Below are 15,000 nucleotides of genomic sequence, written 5' to 3' on the forward strand. Positions count from 1 at the left end.
AAATCAAAGATATTTCTAAAAAAAAATAATAATAATATAGCCATGGTTATTTGACATATTTTTAAAGATATTTAACATTTTCTCATGCTATAAAATAAACCAGCATTTATTTCCCTTTCATTTTGCAAGGATCCATTTCAGGATAGTTTCAAAGGGGTCATCTGTAGTGTGCAGTTTCCATGTTACTAGAAATGGGCTGAAGTTCAATAGAAACCACCACAAAATACTGAAGTTAGTATTCTTAGGACCTTCAGCATATTAATTCTTGCCTTTAACCCACTGAATTTATAATACAGAATTTTCATGCTCTTTTAGTTAGTACTCATAAAAGAAGGAAAAGGCAAGAAAAAGTTCTGTATCTGGGAAAAGAAATTTCTTACACAGACACAAACACACACATCCACGCAAATAGCCACAGGTATACACACATATACATCTGCATATATAGATATAGATATAGATATATATATATATATAGATATATATATATATATACAAATATATATATATATATACAAATATATATATTATATATAATATATATATATATATATACATATATATATACATATATATATATATATAATATATAAATATATACATATATATACATATATATATACATATATATATTTATATATATATACTATATATATATATATATATATATATATATATATATATATATATATATATATATATATATATATATATATTTGTATGTGTACACACACGCACGCACGCACGCATGCACGCACACACACATATATATATATCAGGATGTTGCCCTACAGCCTATAGGAGGGTAAGAAAGCAGGCAAACGAGAGTTATTCAGCCAGTGAACTGTGCAGCTTGCCACCCCTCAGCTGTGACTCAAGAATCTTGTGGTGTTTTACCACAGTCTAGATATCGTGTTAACAACAAGACTACTGATGGTGTGAATTACATTAATTATGGAAAATTATTCATGATGTTTGTCTGATGGTTAGGGTAATTTTGTGTGTGTATCTAAAGTGTTGGTAATAGGTTGGTTTTGATAAATAAAAACAAAACATTACTTGCTTTAATGCTTTTCTATTATAATAATAATATAAAAGTACAAGAGGGAATAAAAATAAACTAAGTGAATCTAAATCATTCTTATTGCTGATGAAACTAATTGAACCTAAAATCTAATAGCTGTGTGCGTGTGTGTGTGTACAGATATATTCATAACATACATATATATAATGCACACAAACCCACAACTACAACAAACCACCTCTAAAAGGGTAAGTCAAAAAGTATAAGAAATGTTTTTATTTGATTTTACACAATTTTAAATAATTCAGATTAAAATCTCACTGCTCTTTATCTCTCTTTACTTTTATCATTATTCTTTTAAAATTAGTACTTGTACAGGGATAAGAGCAAAGATGCTCATCGAAGCACTGTGCTACAGAGGAAAAGTAACTGCAACCAATAAGAAAGAAAAGTAAAGAAAAGAAATGAAAAGAAAAGAAAAAATCTAAATTGACAGGTCTGCTGACAATGGTTGTGAAAGAAAGTCCAGGAAAAGTTTCAATTGAGGAATTAACTTTGATGAAAAGGTGGAAACTGATTACGAACAGAGTAAGCACAGCACAAAGAAGCACCCTGGGGAATACCCAAGTTGATGGTATATGCACAAAGACAAAAAATTGGGAGACCAGGTATTAGTAATACATAACACAGACAGCAAGAGGAATGACCTGTCATAAAACATGAAAACCAAGAGGAGATTCAGAGAGTTAAGATAAAGCAGAATAAGGCCATAGCTCCTGACTTTTAGATCCTTCATTCTTCTTGATTGTGGAATCACATTTGCTGCTTGTAAGTGTGCTATTAGTACTGAAAGTTGACTGCAAGGGAAGACTGACTAATATAGCTTGCATTATATTGTTGTTAATGACTATAGAAAATATAAATTTAAAATTGAGGAAAAAACATATTTAAAGCACGTAATGTAACATCTTGCAAAAGCCCAGTTTAAAATAAATCCCGATAACTGATTACTTTCCTTTTAACACCGTTCCTTAACCCAACTGCAAACTGCATGTCATGCTGACTAATCACAGACAGCAGGTGACATCTCAATACATGATGTGTCCATGTCCTGACAGCTGGGATGAAGTCATCTGATAGCTGGGATGAAGTCATATCAGATAATTGACGATATAAAGAATGGCAAACATGAATGTATGTCCACTTTCACCAGACTTTACTGAAAATTTAGCCCATTGTTATTGGGTTAAGGATATGAAATTATAATCAAAAGTAGATAAAGGACACAGATGCCAAAAAAATGTTTTGTTTTGTCTTTCATTTAACTATAGCTTTATACAGCTTGAGTTACTTCACACGAAGACAACATGTTGCAACAATTTCTCTTGGGAAATTTTAGGTCAATCAATCAAGAGCAAGAAACGAGAATCAGGTATGCAATTTGGCTTTCGAGTCAGTAGTTACAGATCTTTCAAGACAGAGGATATGGAGGAGAGTTCTTGGGGAAAGGATATCCAGACTTCAACCATTCCCTGTAGACAATGAAGTTCCCCCAAAGACAAGACTTCAGCCTGAGAGTAGGAAGAGAGAAACTGTTCAAGAAGGAGAGTATGATGGGGAGGAGGAACTCTGGGTGGCTGTCACTTATGGTATTAACCTGATAGACATAGACATTTTGTAAATGTATTGTGTGTGATATATGCCAGATGGTCATAATTTAATAAAATATACATACTTTTTGACTCACATTTAAAAATCAATTATGCAAAAATGAATAAGTGAATATATATATATGTATATATATATATTTAATAAATACTATACATAATTATATATATATTATATTAGTATAAATTTATTATATTATTAATATATATATTATATGTATATATATGTATATGATATATACTATACTATATCTACACACATATATATATATCATATATATATATTATATATATATATAATATAGATTAATATATACTATATATATATTAATATATATAAAGAATGCATGTATAGAATATGTATGACAATGTACGTACAGCATAGATACATAAATATACATACATAGTACTATAGTATAAAGAGAGAGAGAGAGAGAAGAGAGAGAAGAGAAAAGAAGAGAGAGAGAGAGAGAGAGAGAGAGAGAGAGAGAGAGAGAGAGAGAGAGAGAGAGAGAGAGAGAGAGAGAGAGAGAAAACATAAACACACATTTAGCTGGCAAATATAAGCAAATACTCTCGCAGTTGTGATGGCACATGCCACACACTGTAGACAAAATGGTTTGTTGTTCTGTAAAATGTTCTAATCTTGAACACCTACCTTTATCAGATTTGAAATTTTGTGGAAAATTTCTTTATTATGAAGATCACCTCTCAAGAAGGAATAATACTAACATGATTTTAATAATTCAAACATGATGTCATAAAAATAAACCATGGTAGTTGGTGTTTTGAGATAGGTTTCATCCATATACTTTGTACCTTTAAAATTTTTCTGCCTCTTATGTAGCCAGAGATATATGTATATATGTATGGATTTAGGAATAGGGAGACCTAGGTTATAAGTAATAGCAATAAGCAGGTTAACTCAGCAATTATCAAAAGGTGATGACAAAAGTTATTATATGATCGAATAAAACCAACATCTGATAAGTAATTTTGGCATCATTCACCCCTTCGGTATTCCTGCTAAAGAGCAGATACAAATTCTGAGATTAGATAGTAGACATTTTTGGGCCATATATATATGTGGATGGCAATTTGGAATCATTGTCTCAAATAAAAATAAACAAATTTCAATATTACTGACTTCTGAAGGCACTATATATAATATAATATAATATAATATAATATAATAAATATATATAAAAATTAAGTCTGGTATCATGTCCATAAAGCAAATAATATGCATTTTGATTGACAAATATGTTGCATATGTATTTTCAGCTAACTATTACTATCATTACTTTTAATCATCATCATCTACCATTTCCTTATTTACATCCTCATCATTATCATATTTTTATGGGAAATTAAGATCTTAATTTAGATGAATCAAAAGAGAAATCAGTTAAAAGGAAAATGCGGTTATCACGAATGCCTACAATCCTGATCTCAAGGAGTTTGACATCACTTTAAAACCACAAATGATGATTCTTACCTTGTCTATCTCCGAAAAAGGATCGGCTATTAATTTATCGCCATCGACGATGTGTATCTGATCTCTAGGAAAAACATTCAGCCACCGTAAGACATGTATTGCATACTGACTTATTTTGATGGCCTTGTACCTAAAAAGAGAGGAAATGAATATATAATTAATATAAAAAGGATATGTATCCATAAATTTTATACCACATTAAGTGAATATAAAACAACCAAATCTGCATTACTAAAGTTTAATCATTCAAAATAAATAAAAATTTGTGCTCTATAAATTCAAAGTAGAGAGGTAAGGTGTATCATTCCACTTCATAATAATTTAAAGCAAAATATTAAATTTTATTCAAGCTTTCTGCAACAACTGTCATGATAAACACTACTCTACTTCTATACTTGAAGACACTAATAAAACAAATTTAGGACATTATCATCTTCTTAGAACACTAGCAATAACAGAGAATCAATATATTACAAATCTGTCTTTTCAAAAGAGTATTTGAAACATCACATTATGACTGATCTTTCCTATGTTATGGAATAATATTGCTTGTACTAAAAGGAGAAAAAAAAGAAAGAAAAAAAAAAATTGATATGTACAAAGATAATGGGGAAAAAATGATGGAAATATTTACTGACATTGCAATCAATAACTATAAGAAAAACTACAATCATACTAATAATAAGAAGAGCAAAGTCAAGATTAAGAACAACAGACCTAACAATCATATTGAAAATATAATGATAAAAAATCCTATAAACCCGACTTACGTCTCGTCAATCTCCCCATCAGGCGTCAGAATCTTCTCGTGGAACGGCGCGATCTGGATCCCCTTCCTCAGTTTAGACTCCATAATCTGGGTGTAATCTGAGAGCACACGGTCAGCTGGTTCCCTGACGATGAGCAGAAGCCGGGTCGAGGTGTTCATGGCGTGGATTCTTGCCGGTGCTTCACGGGAGATGAAGTAGGATGGTGTCTTCTCCATTGTGATCTGGAAAGTAATGGGTGTTGGGTTGTAGCTCTAGTAAAATAAAACTCAATTATAATAACAAATATAATAATTATTATAATAATAATAACAATGATACTAATCATGATAATAATAATAATAATAATAATAATAATAATAATAATAATAATACTAATAACAATAGTAGAAATAAAAATAATGCTGATGATAATAATATTATAATTATAATAATTGTACCAATAGCCTGGTGTTGGTCTTACTTTCATATCAATAATTTTATCTATGTTGTTTGGCTGTACAAATAAATTAACTTGATGCTGGGATAGTATGTACATTCATGGCCTGTCAACTACAATTTTGGTTATAAATTATTTGTACACAGAGATAGTTCAACAAATTCTTCATCACCATTGCATCAGTTACTGGTACTACCTGTTCACTTTCTTTCTTGATTTTCAGGTATCTCCTTTTTATTTCTATCATTATTGTTAACAGCACTAGACTAATCATAATGTCACTCCAAAATATCCCTTACATTACTCCTTCTTTCCCATTTTACGCTCTACGTTTGCCCCTCACACTTCCCTCCTCACCTCCTTTGCTCTCTTATCCTCTTCTCTCCCTCTCCCATCCCCCTTCTTTTCTCTTCCTCCTCCCTTTCCCCTTCCCCAACCCCTTTTCCTCTTTAAGTCTCCTCCATTTTTCCTCTGTGTCCCTTTCCCAATCTCTCTTTTCTCTTTAAGCCCTCCTTCCCCTCCCTTTAACCATCTCCCCCCTTTCTTCCACTCCTACCCTTCCCATTCCCCTCCTTCCTTCCTTCTTAACCTCTTCTCTTGGAAAGTCATTTGAATAACAAATTAGGGTAAACTGATGGTTTAACTACACTCACTGCAGTGCACTTGCCTTTAAGAAGAATGATGATAATATCAATAATAACAACAACAACAACAATAATAAAAAATTGACTTCAAGTCCATAGTCACGTGGAATATGATTCCAGGCATAAAAAAAAAAAAAAAAAAAAACTCAAGCCTGCAGTCAAATGGAATATGATTTTTTGTGTAAGATGTAAGGATAATTTACAAATGAACAAATGGACGGAGGAAATACTAGCAGAATTACAACATAAATAATGAAGATGATGATAACAATAATAATAAAATAATAAAATCAATAATAATAATAACAATTAATAAATAATAATAATAAAAATTGATGATAATAATAATAATAATTGATGATATAATAATAATAATAATAATAACAACAATAACAATAATAACAATAATAATAATGAGAACTGTCTCTACACATAGATAGGGTCACAAGTGATCAACCACCTGGGAGTCAATTAATAGGTACATGTGACCTCAGCTGACTTCCCCTTTCCTTGAGTTTTTGTGACAAATGCTTTATTCTAGTGCTATTAATATCCATACTGTTACGATTATTATTGACATTGTTTACTATAATGTTCTCAAGAACACTAATAGCAATCAAAAATAAACATTCTAAAAATCAAGGAAATGGGTTAACAGCTGAGATAAGTATGACTAGTAATTGGTGACTAACCCCTTGAAAAGCAACCTATGATATATTCAATAAACTAAACTCGCATTGGACATAGCATATATGTACACCTCATCCCTATCGGCACTGGGTTAATAGTATTAAAAGAAAAAAAATACTACTATCATAAGAAATAAGAAAATCAGGTGGGGTTAGCTAGGCCAAATAACCAACTCATTGATATCAAAGAATGTGTAAACAAAATTCACAAAAAATCACTACACTGGACAGCACATGTACCTGATGTCAATGGGTTACTGTGAGTTATACAATTAGCCTATATCTATTTAGTCCACTCATGCACATCTATTTCTTTTGTTAGTGTTAATTATCTAACACATCATTACATATGCAGACACAGACCTAGTTATGCAAACATGCCCATGTATAAGCACACACACATAAACTCCTCTCAAACTTTGTTTCCTTTAACAGTTACTTCTTAGCAGCCTAAAATGTATCAACTTATAATCTTTAACCCATAAATGGCAGGCAAAGAGTAGTAGGCAACCTCTCAAGGCAGGAATAATACCACAAATCTAAGCCCACTGGACCAGATTTACAGTCTGTGTAAGTGGGTGCATGTGTGTGTGTGCGTGCGTGCATGAACGTGTGTCTGTATATCTCTAACTTTCGTCAATCTGTCTCTGCCTCTTTCTCTTAACCCATTCGCCCCGTTTGGCATCTATTCTTGCCATGCTCTCAATGGACGCCAACACGTTTGGCATGTAATATTGCCATGGCATCTATGGGCCCCGTAACGTTTGGCACGTATTTTTGCCTTGATGACTGACCATAGACTGACAGTTTATTATTTTTTTCAACCTAATACTTGGCTCTGTGACTAGTCTTATTTGACTGGTTGATAAATATGTGACGTATGTAATTTATGACATATGTAATTGTCGTAATTATTTATGACTTGTAATCATGTGATTTGTTCACACTAGATTGCATGATTATGATGTACCTTGACCTGACTGGCTGGAAACTAGTAATTGCTTTGATTGGTGCATCAGGTCACATGGCGTGATCTGATTGGTTAGTCATGTGAATAAAAGGTCAGTCAAAGGCTCATTCCAGCAGAACGATCACAGCCATGGAAGGTATGAAGGTATATTCTCTCTTACAAGTCTTGTACTAAAGAAAAAAAAACTAAACTTACACAGTGTGACATCACATATCAATACAAAGCTATTTTTGAACATCAAAGTGAAGCTACATTCACTTCTGCTTTTCTTCCTTTTCTGTTGAATGAAATGATAAAAAACATGGTGTGATCTCTTATATGGACAATGCACTACTTCTGAGTATCAAAATGATATTTGGCTTGCTGCTCTGCTTCATTTGAAAGTTTGAAAAAAAAAAACAAAAAAACGGCTAAGTCCATACTTTTACATCTCGTGCAAAAACAACACTAACTTTTAGCATCAAAGTGTTGATGTCATCAGATAGTGTAGAGAACTTGGAAGCGATTCAGTATATCTCCTCAATACAAAGGCGAATAGATGCCTAGAAAAAACTATGAGAAAAGTACAGTTTCTACACATTGCCCTTATATAAAACGCAACTTTCATAATAAATCTATGGATAGATTCCTGCAAAAATTATATGATGGTCTTTGCGCCGCCGCGCCGCTCCAGAAAAAATCCTGTTGCGGCGGCCCACGCAGCTGGCAACTATTACCGTGAGCGGCGCTGAGCGACGAGCGAAAAATTCCGGGGCGAATGGGTTAAAACAAAAATTCATTGTTTTGTCATTTTCAATTTCTTTTTTTGTTATCCTTTAATCACTGAATTTCATAAAAAACTGTAAAATATCTTACCCCAATGCAGTTAACAGAAACACCATGAAAAATTAGTAAGCGTGTTTATGGCTACATTTTTATATTATGGAAATAACAATAATATAACAAACACATGCATACAGAGGTCTACAAACACATGCACGCCTTTGCACATGAAGCCAATCAAATACATGTATGCATGTCTAGTATATTTGACAGACTAAAGGATTTCCAACTTGTCATTTCACTGTTGCCTAGTAAATTAATAATAGTAATTGAGAGAGAGTAAAATGCAACAAATTAAATTATGGAATCTTACAACGTTCCCATAATTTGGTTATATACTTTCACATATGTAAACAAAGTTACAAATACGTTTTCATTGTGGTTTCATATATTACTCATATGAATGGTGCTGTAAAAGCTGTTCATAAATAAATAAATGCTCAAATAAAGCCTTAAACAGTCTATTCATAAATGAATAGACTGTGTAAGACTTTCTTTGAGGAAACCAAGGAGACATGTAAGCAGTGGCAATAAAATTATCAGTGCCATGATCTTTTATGACCTTCTCACCACTCAGTAAAGTCTAGCCTGCCCCTAATTACCAGGTAATGTTCAAGTATTTTCATTTATCACTGATAAGTCATTTCTTCAGCATGCCCAGAGAAAAAATCAATATTATAATATTGTAGTCACTAACTGAATATCCAAAGGAAACTGCCACCAACTATAGTACTATAATATTGCAATTACTGACTACACATTCAACAGAAATTGCCTTCTGTTATGAATAAAACTTCCTAACCAGGAGCAAGCTGGACTGCATAAGGAGGGGAGAAGGTTTTAAAGGATCTTGGCACTCTCAATTTCATCACATCAAAGAGACTTACAATCTATTCATTTATGAACAATCTTTACTACACCAACCATATTAGTAATATATGAAACCATAATAATGCAGTAATTTTAACTGTACTCATATAAGTGAAATAATTTTACAAAGTTGTGGCAGTATATACATGTGCGTGCATGCATATCAATATTTTCTACAAAAACTTTATAATACCATTAACAGTGGTAATAATAGAAATAATAAGAGTAAGAATAATAGTAATAGTATTTTATCTACTGAGAATTTTCTGCTGCATCTACATTTAAGGTGGCGTATACAAACCATAGCGATAGGATGGGGCTGGGGGGCAAACACCCATTTTTTTTTTTTTATTCAATAATGGTCAATGGTCAAAACAAACAAATGTACCAGGCATCAAAGGTTATACAGCATTATGGTAAAGTATTGTGCCGTAAAGGGTAAATTTGAATTAATGATTTGCATAAGTGGACAGACAGGTATGAAGAAGAGAATGGAAATGAAAGTGGGAGAAGAAGAGGTCCTGCAAAATTAGTTGAGGCGAGGGCTGAGGTCCAAGGCAGGGATGATCCATAAATTGGGCCCCAAGTCTCTGCCTCCTACGCCCCCCACGGAAACAGCAAGCAAGGGATTGGGGGGGTAGTAATAGTAATAGTAGGCACAGTAAGATCATAATCTTCACCACCAATCTTATCACTATCATTACTTTATGGTTATTCCCAATGTAAAAGCTGATTTAGAATTCAAATTTTGTCATTATTAGAGGTTTTTGCTATCATACGACTCGGCATCAGGCTAGGAGATAAGAAATGGTATGCCCTATTCCATTCTTGATCTAAGTTCCTTGTTGTTCATACTTAAATATCTTCAAAAAATATCTTCCAGGAATAATGCTGTGCTTCCTTCAGACATAAACTAAAGCAAATATAAAGACCAAAACAAAGAATGTAAGGAGAGTGGGGGTTATTTGGCAAATTACTCTGGGTGTTTGTGTCTGCATATCCAATTGCTTATGAAAATTTTATAGTACTCAAATGAAATTAATTAATTTCAAAACCTTTAATCACAAATTACTGATTACTTAACCTCTGAAACACCAAAAAACAAATCTACTGAACATCACTGAATGAACAAGATGGTATTCAAGTTTCTAAATCCAATTACAATGGATGCTATCTAAACACACCACAGCAACAGTGAATATTCCAGATGGCATCTCTACACAATATAACAATGGAAGGTGCTCACTGTTCTGCACTTGATGCAAGTGTGGAGTTTCTGGGTACCAGCAGTGCTATTCCTCAAGCTACAGATTTCTTAAGTAGGCCTAAACCCTCATTTTTCAATGCTTTTATCGAGACATAATAATCGCTTCTCCAAGATCAGGGACAAGAGAGACAAATGTCACCCAAACACTTTTAATTTATAAATCATGTAGGCAACCTTGATATTAACCAGACACAGTGGCCAGTTCACTCCCATCATTTAATAACTACCCTAATATAAAAAGTTACTAAAGTAATATGCAACACAATTTCAGACCCCAAAGTAAAAGTATTTATAGTCTATGGGATTGTAAATGGGATATATACCTTTAAATTAGCAAGTTCAATATACAAAAGCACTTCTGTTGTTCATGCAGGATAGAATACCAAAAAATAGTAGCACCTGTAGCAGTAATAGTAGTAATTGTGGTAATAGTAGTAAGAGCAGTAATATTATAACAGTAGCAGTAAATAATAATAATAACAATAAAATAATGATGATAACAATAACAAAGCTAATAATAATAATGACAATAATAATAATGATAATGATGATAATGACAAGCAATGGGTTACCTCCTACACTTGGGTGGCTCCTCCTCCCATCCAATCCTCCCTCTACATCCCCCTTTCAAGCTATCAGAAACCTCTACAATCATCATCCCATCCCCTATGCTCTCCTCTCCCTTCACAGCAGTTGAGCTATACACTAACACTGTGCTTTTCAACGTATACAATTATTACTGAGCAATATAAGCAAATATGTGAGGCCTCTAGTAAAGATGGGGTCCACAGTTTTTGTCTTTTTTTCCCCAAAGCCAGATTTAGAATTATAGAGTTTACTATGAATAAATTACAACTATTTATGTTACAATGACAGCAAATACATTTTCAGTGTAAAACTTGATTTTTTCAGCTGGAGGCCAGGATAAACTGAGAAATTGTGGTCTTTTCAAGTTAATAATAATAAAAAATATTAAACATTTTCCAAAAGAAGTAGATATATGACCAGTAAACATTGCACAATTTTTTGTACCTCCGAGAACATATTGTGGAGCCTCCATGATAAGTCTAATCAAATCAAATCTTATCATTATATTTTTTTGATTAGCATTTCAAGATACCAATTAACATAATTCTCAATTCCTTTGTTTTACAAGCACACATGATAATGATATTACAAGAGATAATTCACAAACTGTAAATCCTAAGAAAACATCTGTGAGTTATTCAGTGATCAAAGGACACAGTGCTGCCATAAACATTTCATCTGCCGTATTTTCTTCAATTTCCCTCTCACTTTAACTTTATCTGTTACAGCAGATACCAGTACACGTAAAAAAATATATTAATTGTCAGCTTACTAAGTTTTAAAATACATTATAAAAAAGGGGGGAAAAAAAAAAAAGTTCACTTAGGCAAATAGTTGGTTAATTTTTTTCTTTGCCTAGCTATTAAATTTTTAATAAAAAATATAGCTTCTAAATTACAAGAAAAATATCAAAGAACATTCTTTTTTTTCTAATTAAACATTTCCCTTTCATGTAATTCACAGCACACTATCATGTACAGCTACCATCTCAGTAATACTCATTGAAAAAATGACCAAAATAATAATTTTTAAATAAAGTTGAAGTACATGCCCTAAAATCCTTCTATAAATAACATTTAAAAAATAAATGTCACAGAACACTGATTTGGCCAATCCCCTGCATCTGTGGTATCCAGAACCCAATTTCCTATAGTCATCAAGTGTCAGAATTTTATAGCAGTTTAATCTTCAATTTAATCTTCTTTATAAAATATTAGTATAGAGTGTATCATATAAAGTAAAACCAGTAGTATTTAGCTATCAGAGGAACACAACATAATCACATATAAATCCTATATAGTATAGTGATTGTACTATGTCCAATTCACACATTTTCCTTTGTCCTCATTATACATGCCGAACAGTCTTCAAATGTAAAAGTGAATTAATCTATCTTATTCAAGAGTAAACTAAAATGTATAACTTTTGGTAAATTTACCCTTCTACCTCTGGGCACCTACCTATATGAGCAATGGAAAATGTAGTGAATAAATATCTGTTTAACAGATTTTAAAAAACGAAAAAACTTTGGAGCTCACTTGATTATCAAAAGAGTATGGCATCTTTTTCCGGTACCATTCAATGCCATTGGCGTAGCGCTCGTCATCGTCGAAGAAGTGCATCTCAGCTCCATTCTTTTGGATGTATGGGTGCAAATTGAGCATCTCCAGTAGGGCCCGTGTTCCACATTTCCGCACTCCAATGATCAGGGCTTGGGGCAGCCTCCGCTGGGTTCCTCGAAAACGAAGGCGTTTGCGGTAAACTTCTGTTGTGGCGGAATCAAGTCCAGTGGTCTCAGATGCTGCTGATGGTGCTGGAATTATTTCACTGTCAAACACTAACAGAGGAATTGTGACTATGGAGCATTCAGAAAAAAAAGGAAAAAAAAAAAAGTGAACTTTCTCCTTTACACTAACATTACCGATTGTGGGCCGTCACATTCCTGCTGTAATGTGTCTTAAGGAAGTAAACAAACAGGAGAGCTTGAAAGTGGCCTCATCTCACTTGTTCAGGAAAAGAGGACGCTCATATGCTCCACTCACAAGAGCATAACTTACCATACAGAGTTGTTGCTCCCAGAGGTGAAGTGTAGTAGAGGAACAGACAGACGAGGAGTGAAGCCAAAATGATGATGGGGGCCACCCGCCGCAGCATGCTCAGGGGAGAAGAGCAACCCCAGCGGCCCCCCATGAGTGGCCCCCTGGAGGCCTCAGGTCCTGGGTCCTCGCTCCAGACAAGTTGATAGTTTTCACTTCCAACTGACATAATATCTTCTTGCTAGCTGCATAGGACAAGAGAAAAAAATAGTTAAGAAAATTTCTCTTTGCCAAATGCCAGAGGCTAGGAAATATAGTTCAAATTTTTGTGAAAGCCTGATACCTCATTTAGAATAGGCACAATCCTGTATGAACAATAATTATTTCTACAAAAAGGTTAAGACCTACAGATTCGACCAATGATATCAAAATATTACAAGGTTTACCGATGCACAGTAAATTTAATTCTTTAATGAAAAAAAGGAAGAAAAAAATTCCCATTTTTTACATATGAGATGAAATCCTTTTAGATACGCTGTTTATTTTTTTTTTTTTTTATAAAAACAAATAGAATTCTCAAAAATACACCTTGTTCAGGATTATATACCCATCCATCATAATGGGCAGTGCATTTTACATAAAATATAACTAAATTACACAAATATTGTACTCTATCTAGGGATATGGAGTCTGTACAGAGTAAACAGTTTATTACCATCTTGACACAGCATACAAATGACAAATATTGAACTTGGAAAATTGGGGGGGGGGGGGGATTGCTTATGCACAAAAGAAATAATAAATTGCAATGGAGAAGAAAAGAGTCTTGACAACAAACACACGTATTCATTTGGCCAGGCTATCCGCATGCACTGAGAGTACATCCTTACTCAAGTAAGGCTATATTGCAAATTAGCAGCATAAGTGCCACATGAGCATAAGGCAAGAAGAAGATAGGTTACATAAATAAGGCAAAACTGTAATAAAATTGGCTCATTGCAATGAGGAAGGTTATCTTTTCAATGAAGAGGAGGAAGGCATGAAAGGAATGAGATGGAGGAAGAGAGGGGTAAAATTAGTATTGGAAAACAGTAGAGGGAAAGATTCTATGAGCACGGAGAGTCATAAACTCAGTAGCTGATGAGGAAGGGAGAGGAGAAGGAGGAGGAGAGGAGAGAGGAGGAGAAGGAGGAGAAGGAGGATGGGGCAGAAGAGGAGGAGGAAGAGGAGGAAAGGAGAGGAAGAGAAAGGAAGAGGAGGAGAGGAGAGGAGGAAGGAGGGAGAATGTAGGGAAAGAGGAGGAGGAGGAGGAAGGAGGAGGAGAGAGGAGGAGGAGGAGGAGGAGGAGGAGGAGGAGGAGAGAGGAGGAGGAGGAGGAGGAGGAGGGGGGGAGGAGGAGGAGGAGCAAAGAAAGAGGAGGAGGGGGAGGAGGAAGAAGAGGAGATACAGAAGAGGATGAAGAAAAAAAGAAAAGAAAAAAGGAATAACAATTAAAAGAGGAAGAAAATAAACCCAAGATAAATGTATAGACTTCGTCTTTCTTAACAAAAAAACATAGCTAGGCCCTAACCTGGTGCATGAGAGATACCATGACCGCCAGTAGAAAGTCTGACATGCATGTGCTAAACAGACTATGCATTCATACAGAGGCTACGACACATCGAGAGATTGTCACTGTTGCCTCTAATATCAAGAGTGTCTGATTTACAAGCAACTACT

General features: G+C 33.8%; 1 protein-coding gene across 5 annotated transcripts in view; it reads right to left on the minus strand.

Moving 5' to 3' along the window:
• Positions 1-15,000, minus strand: part of LOC119581072 (heparan sulfate glucosamine 3-O-sulfotransferase 5-like) — a 30,816-nt gene that overhangs the window by 1,086 nt on the left and 14,730 nt on the right. Inside the window, exons 2-6 of one of the 5 annotated variants that reach the window (XM_037929389.1) lie at positions 13,303-13,526; positions 12,784-13,058; positions 4,960-5,180; positions 4,190-4,319; positions 744-2,164 (exon numbers count right to left, since the gene is read on the minus strand). In XM_037929389.1, coding sequence (XP_037785317.1) covers positions 2,009-2,164; positions 4,190-4,319; positions 4,960-5,180; positions 12,784-13,058; positions 13,303-13,510 — 990 coding nt within the window. In that variant the 5' untranslated portion in view covers positions 13,511-13,526 and the 3' untranslated portion in view covers positions 744-2,008. The other 4 variants (XM_037929390.1, XM_037929388.1, XM_037929386.1 and 1 more) reach the window with 4 other exon arrangements.

The sequence above is a fragment of the Penaeus monodon genome, chromosome 14 (assembly GCF_015228065.2).
Source record: "Penaeus monodon isolate SGIC_2016 chromosome 14, NSTDA_Pmon_1, whole genome shotgun sequence".
NCBI lineage: Eukaryota > Metazoa > Arthropoda > Malacostraca > Decapoda > Penaeidae > Penaeus > Penaeus monodon.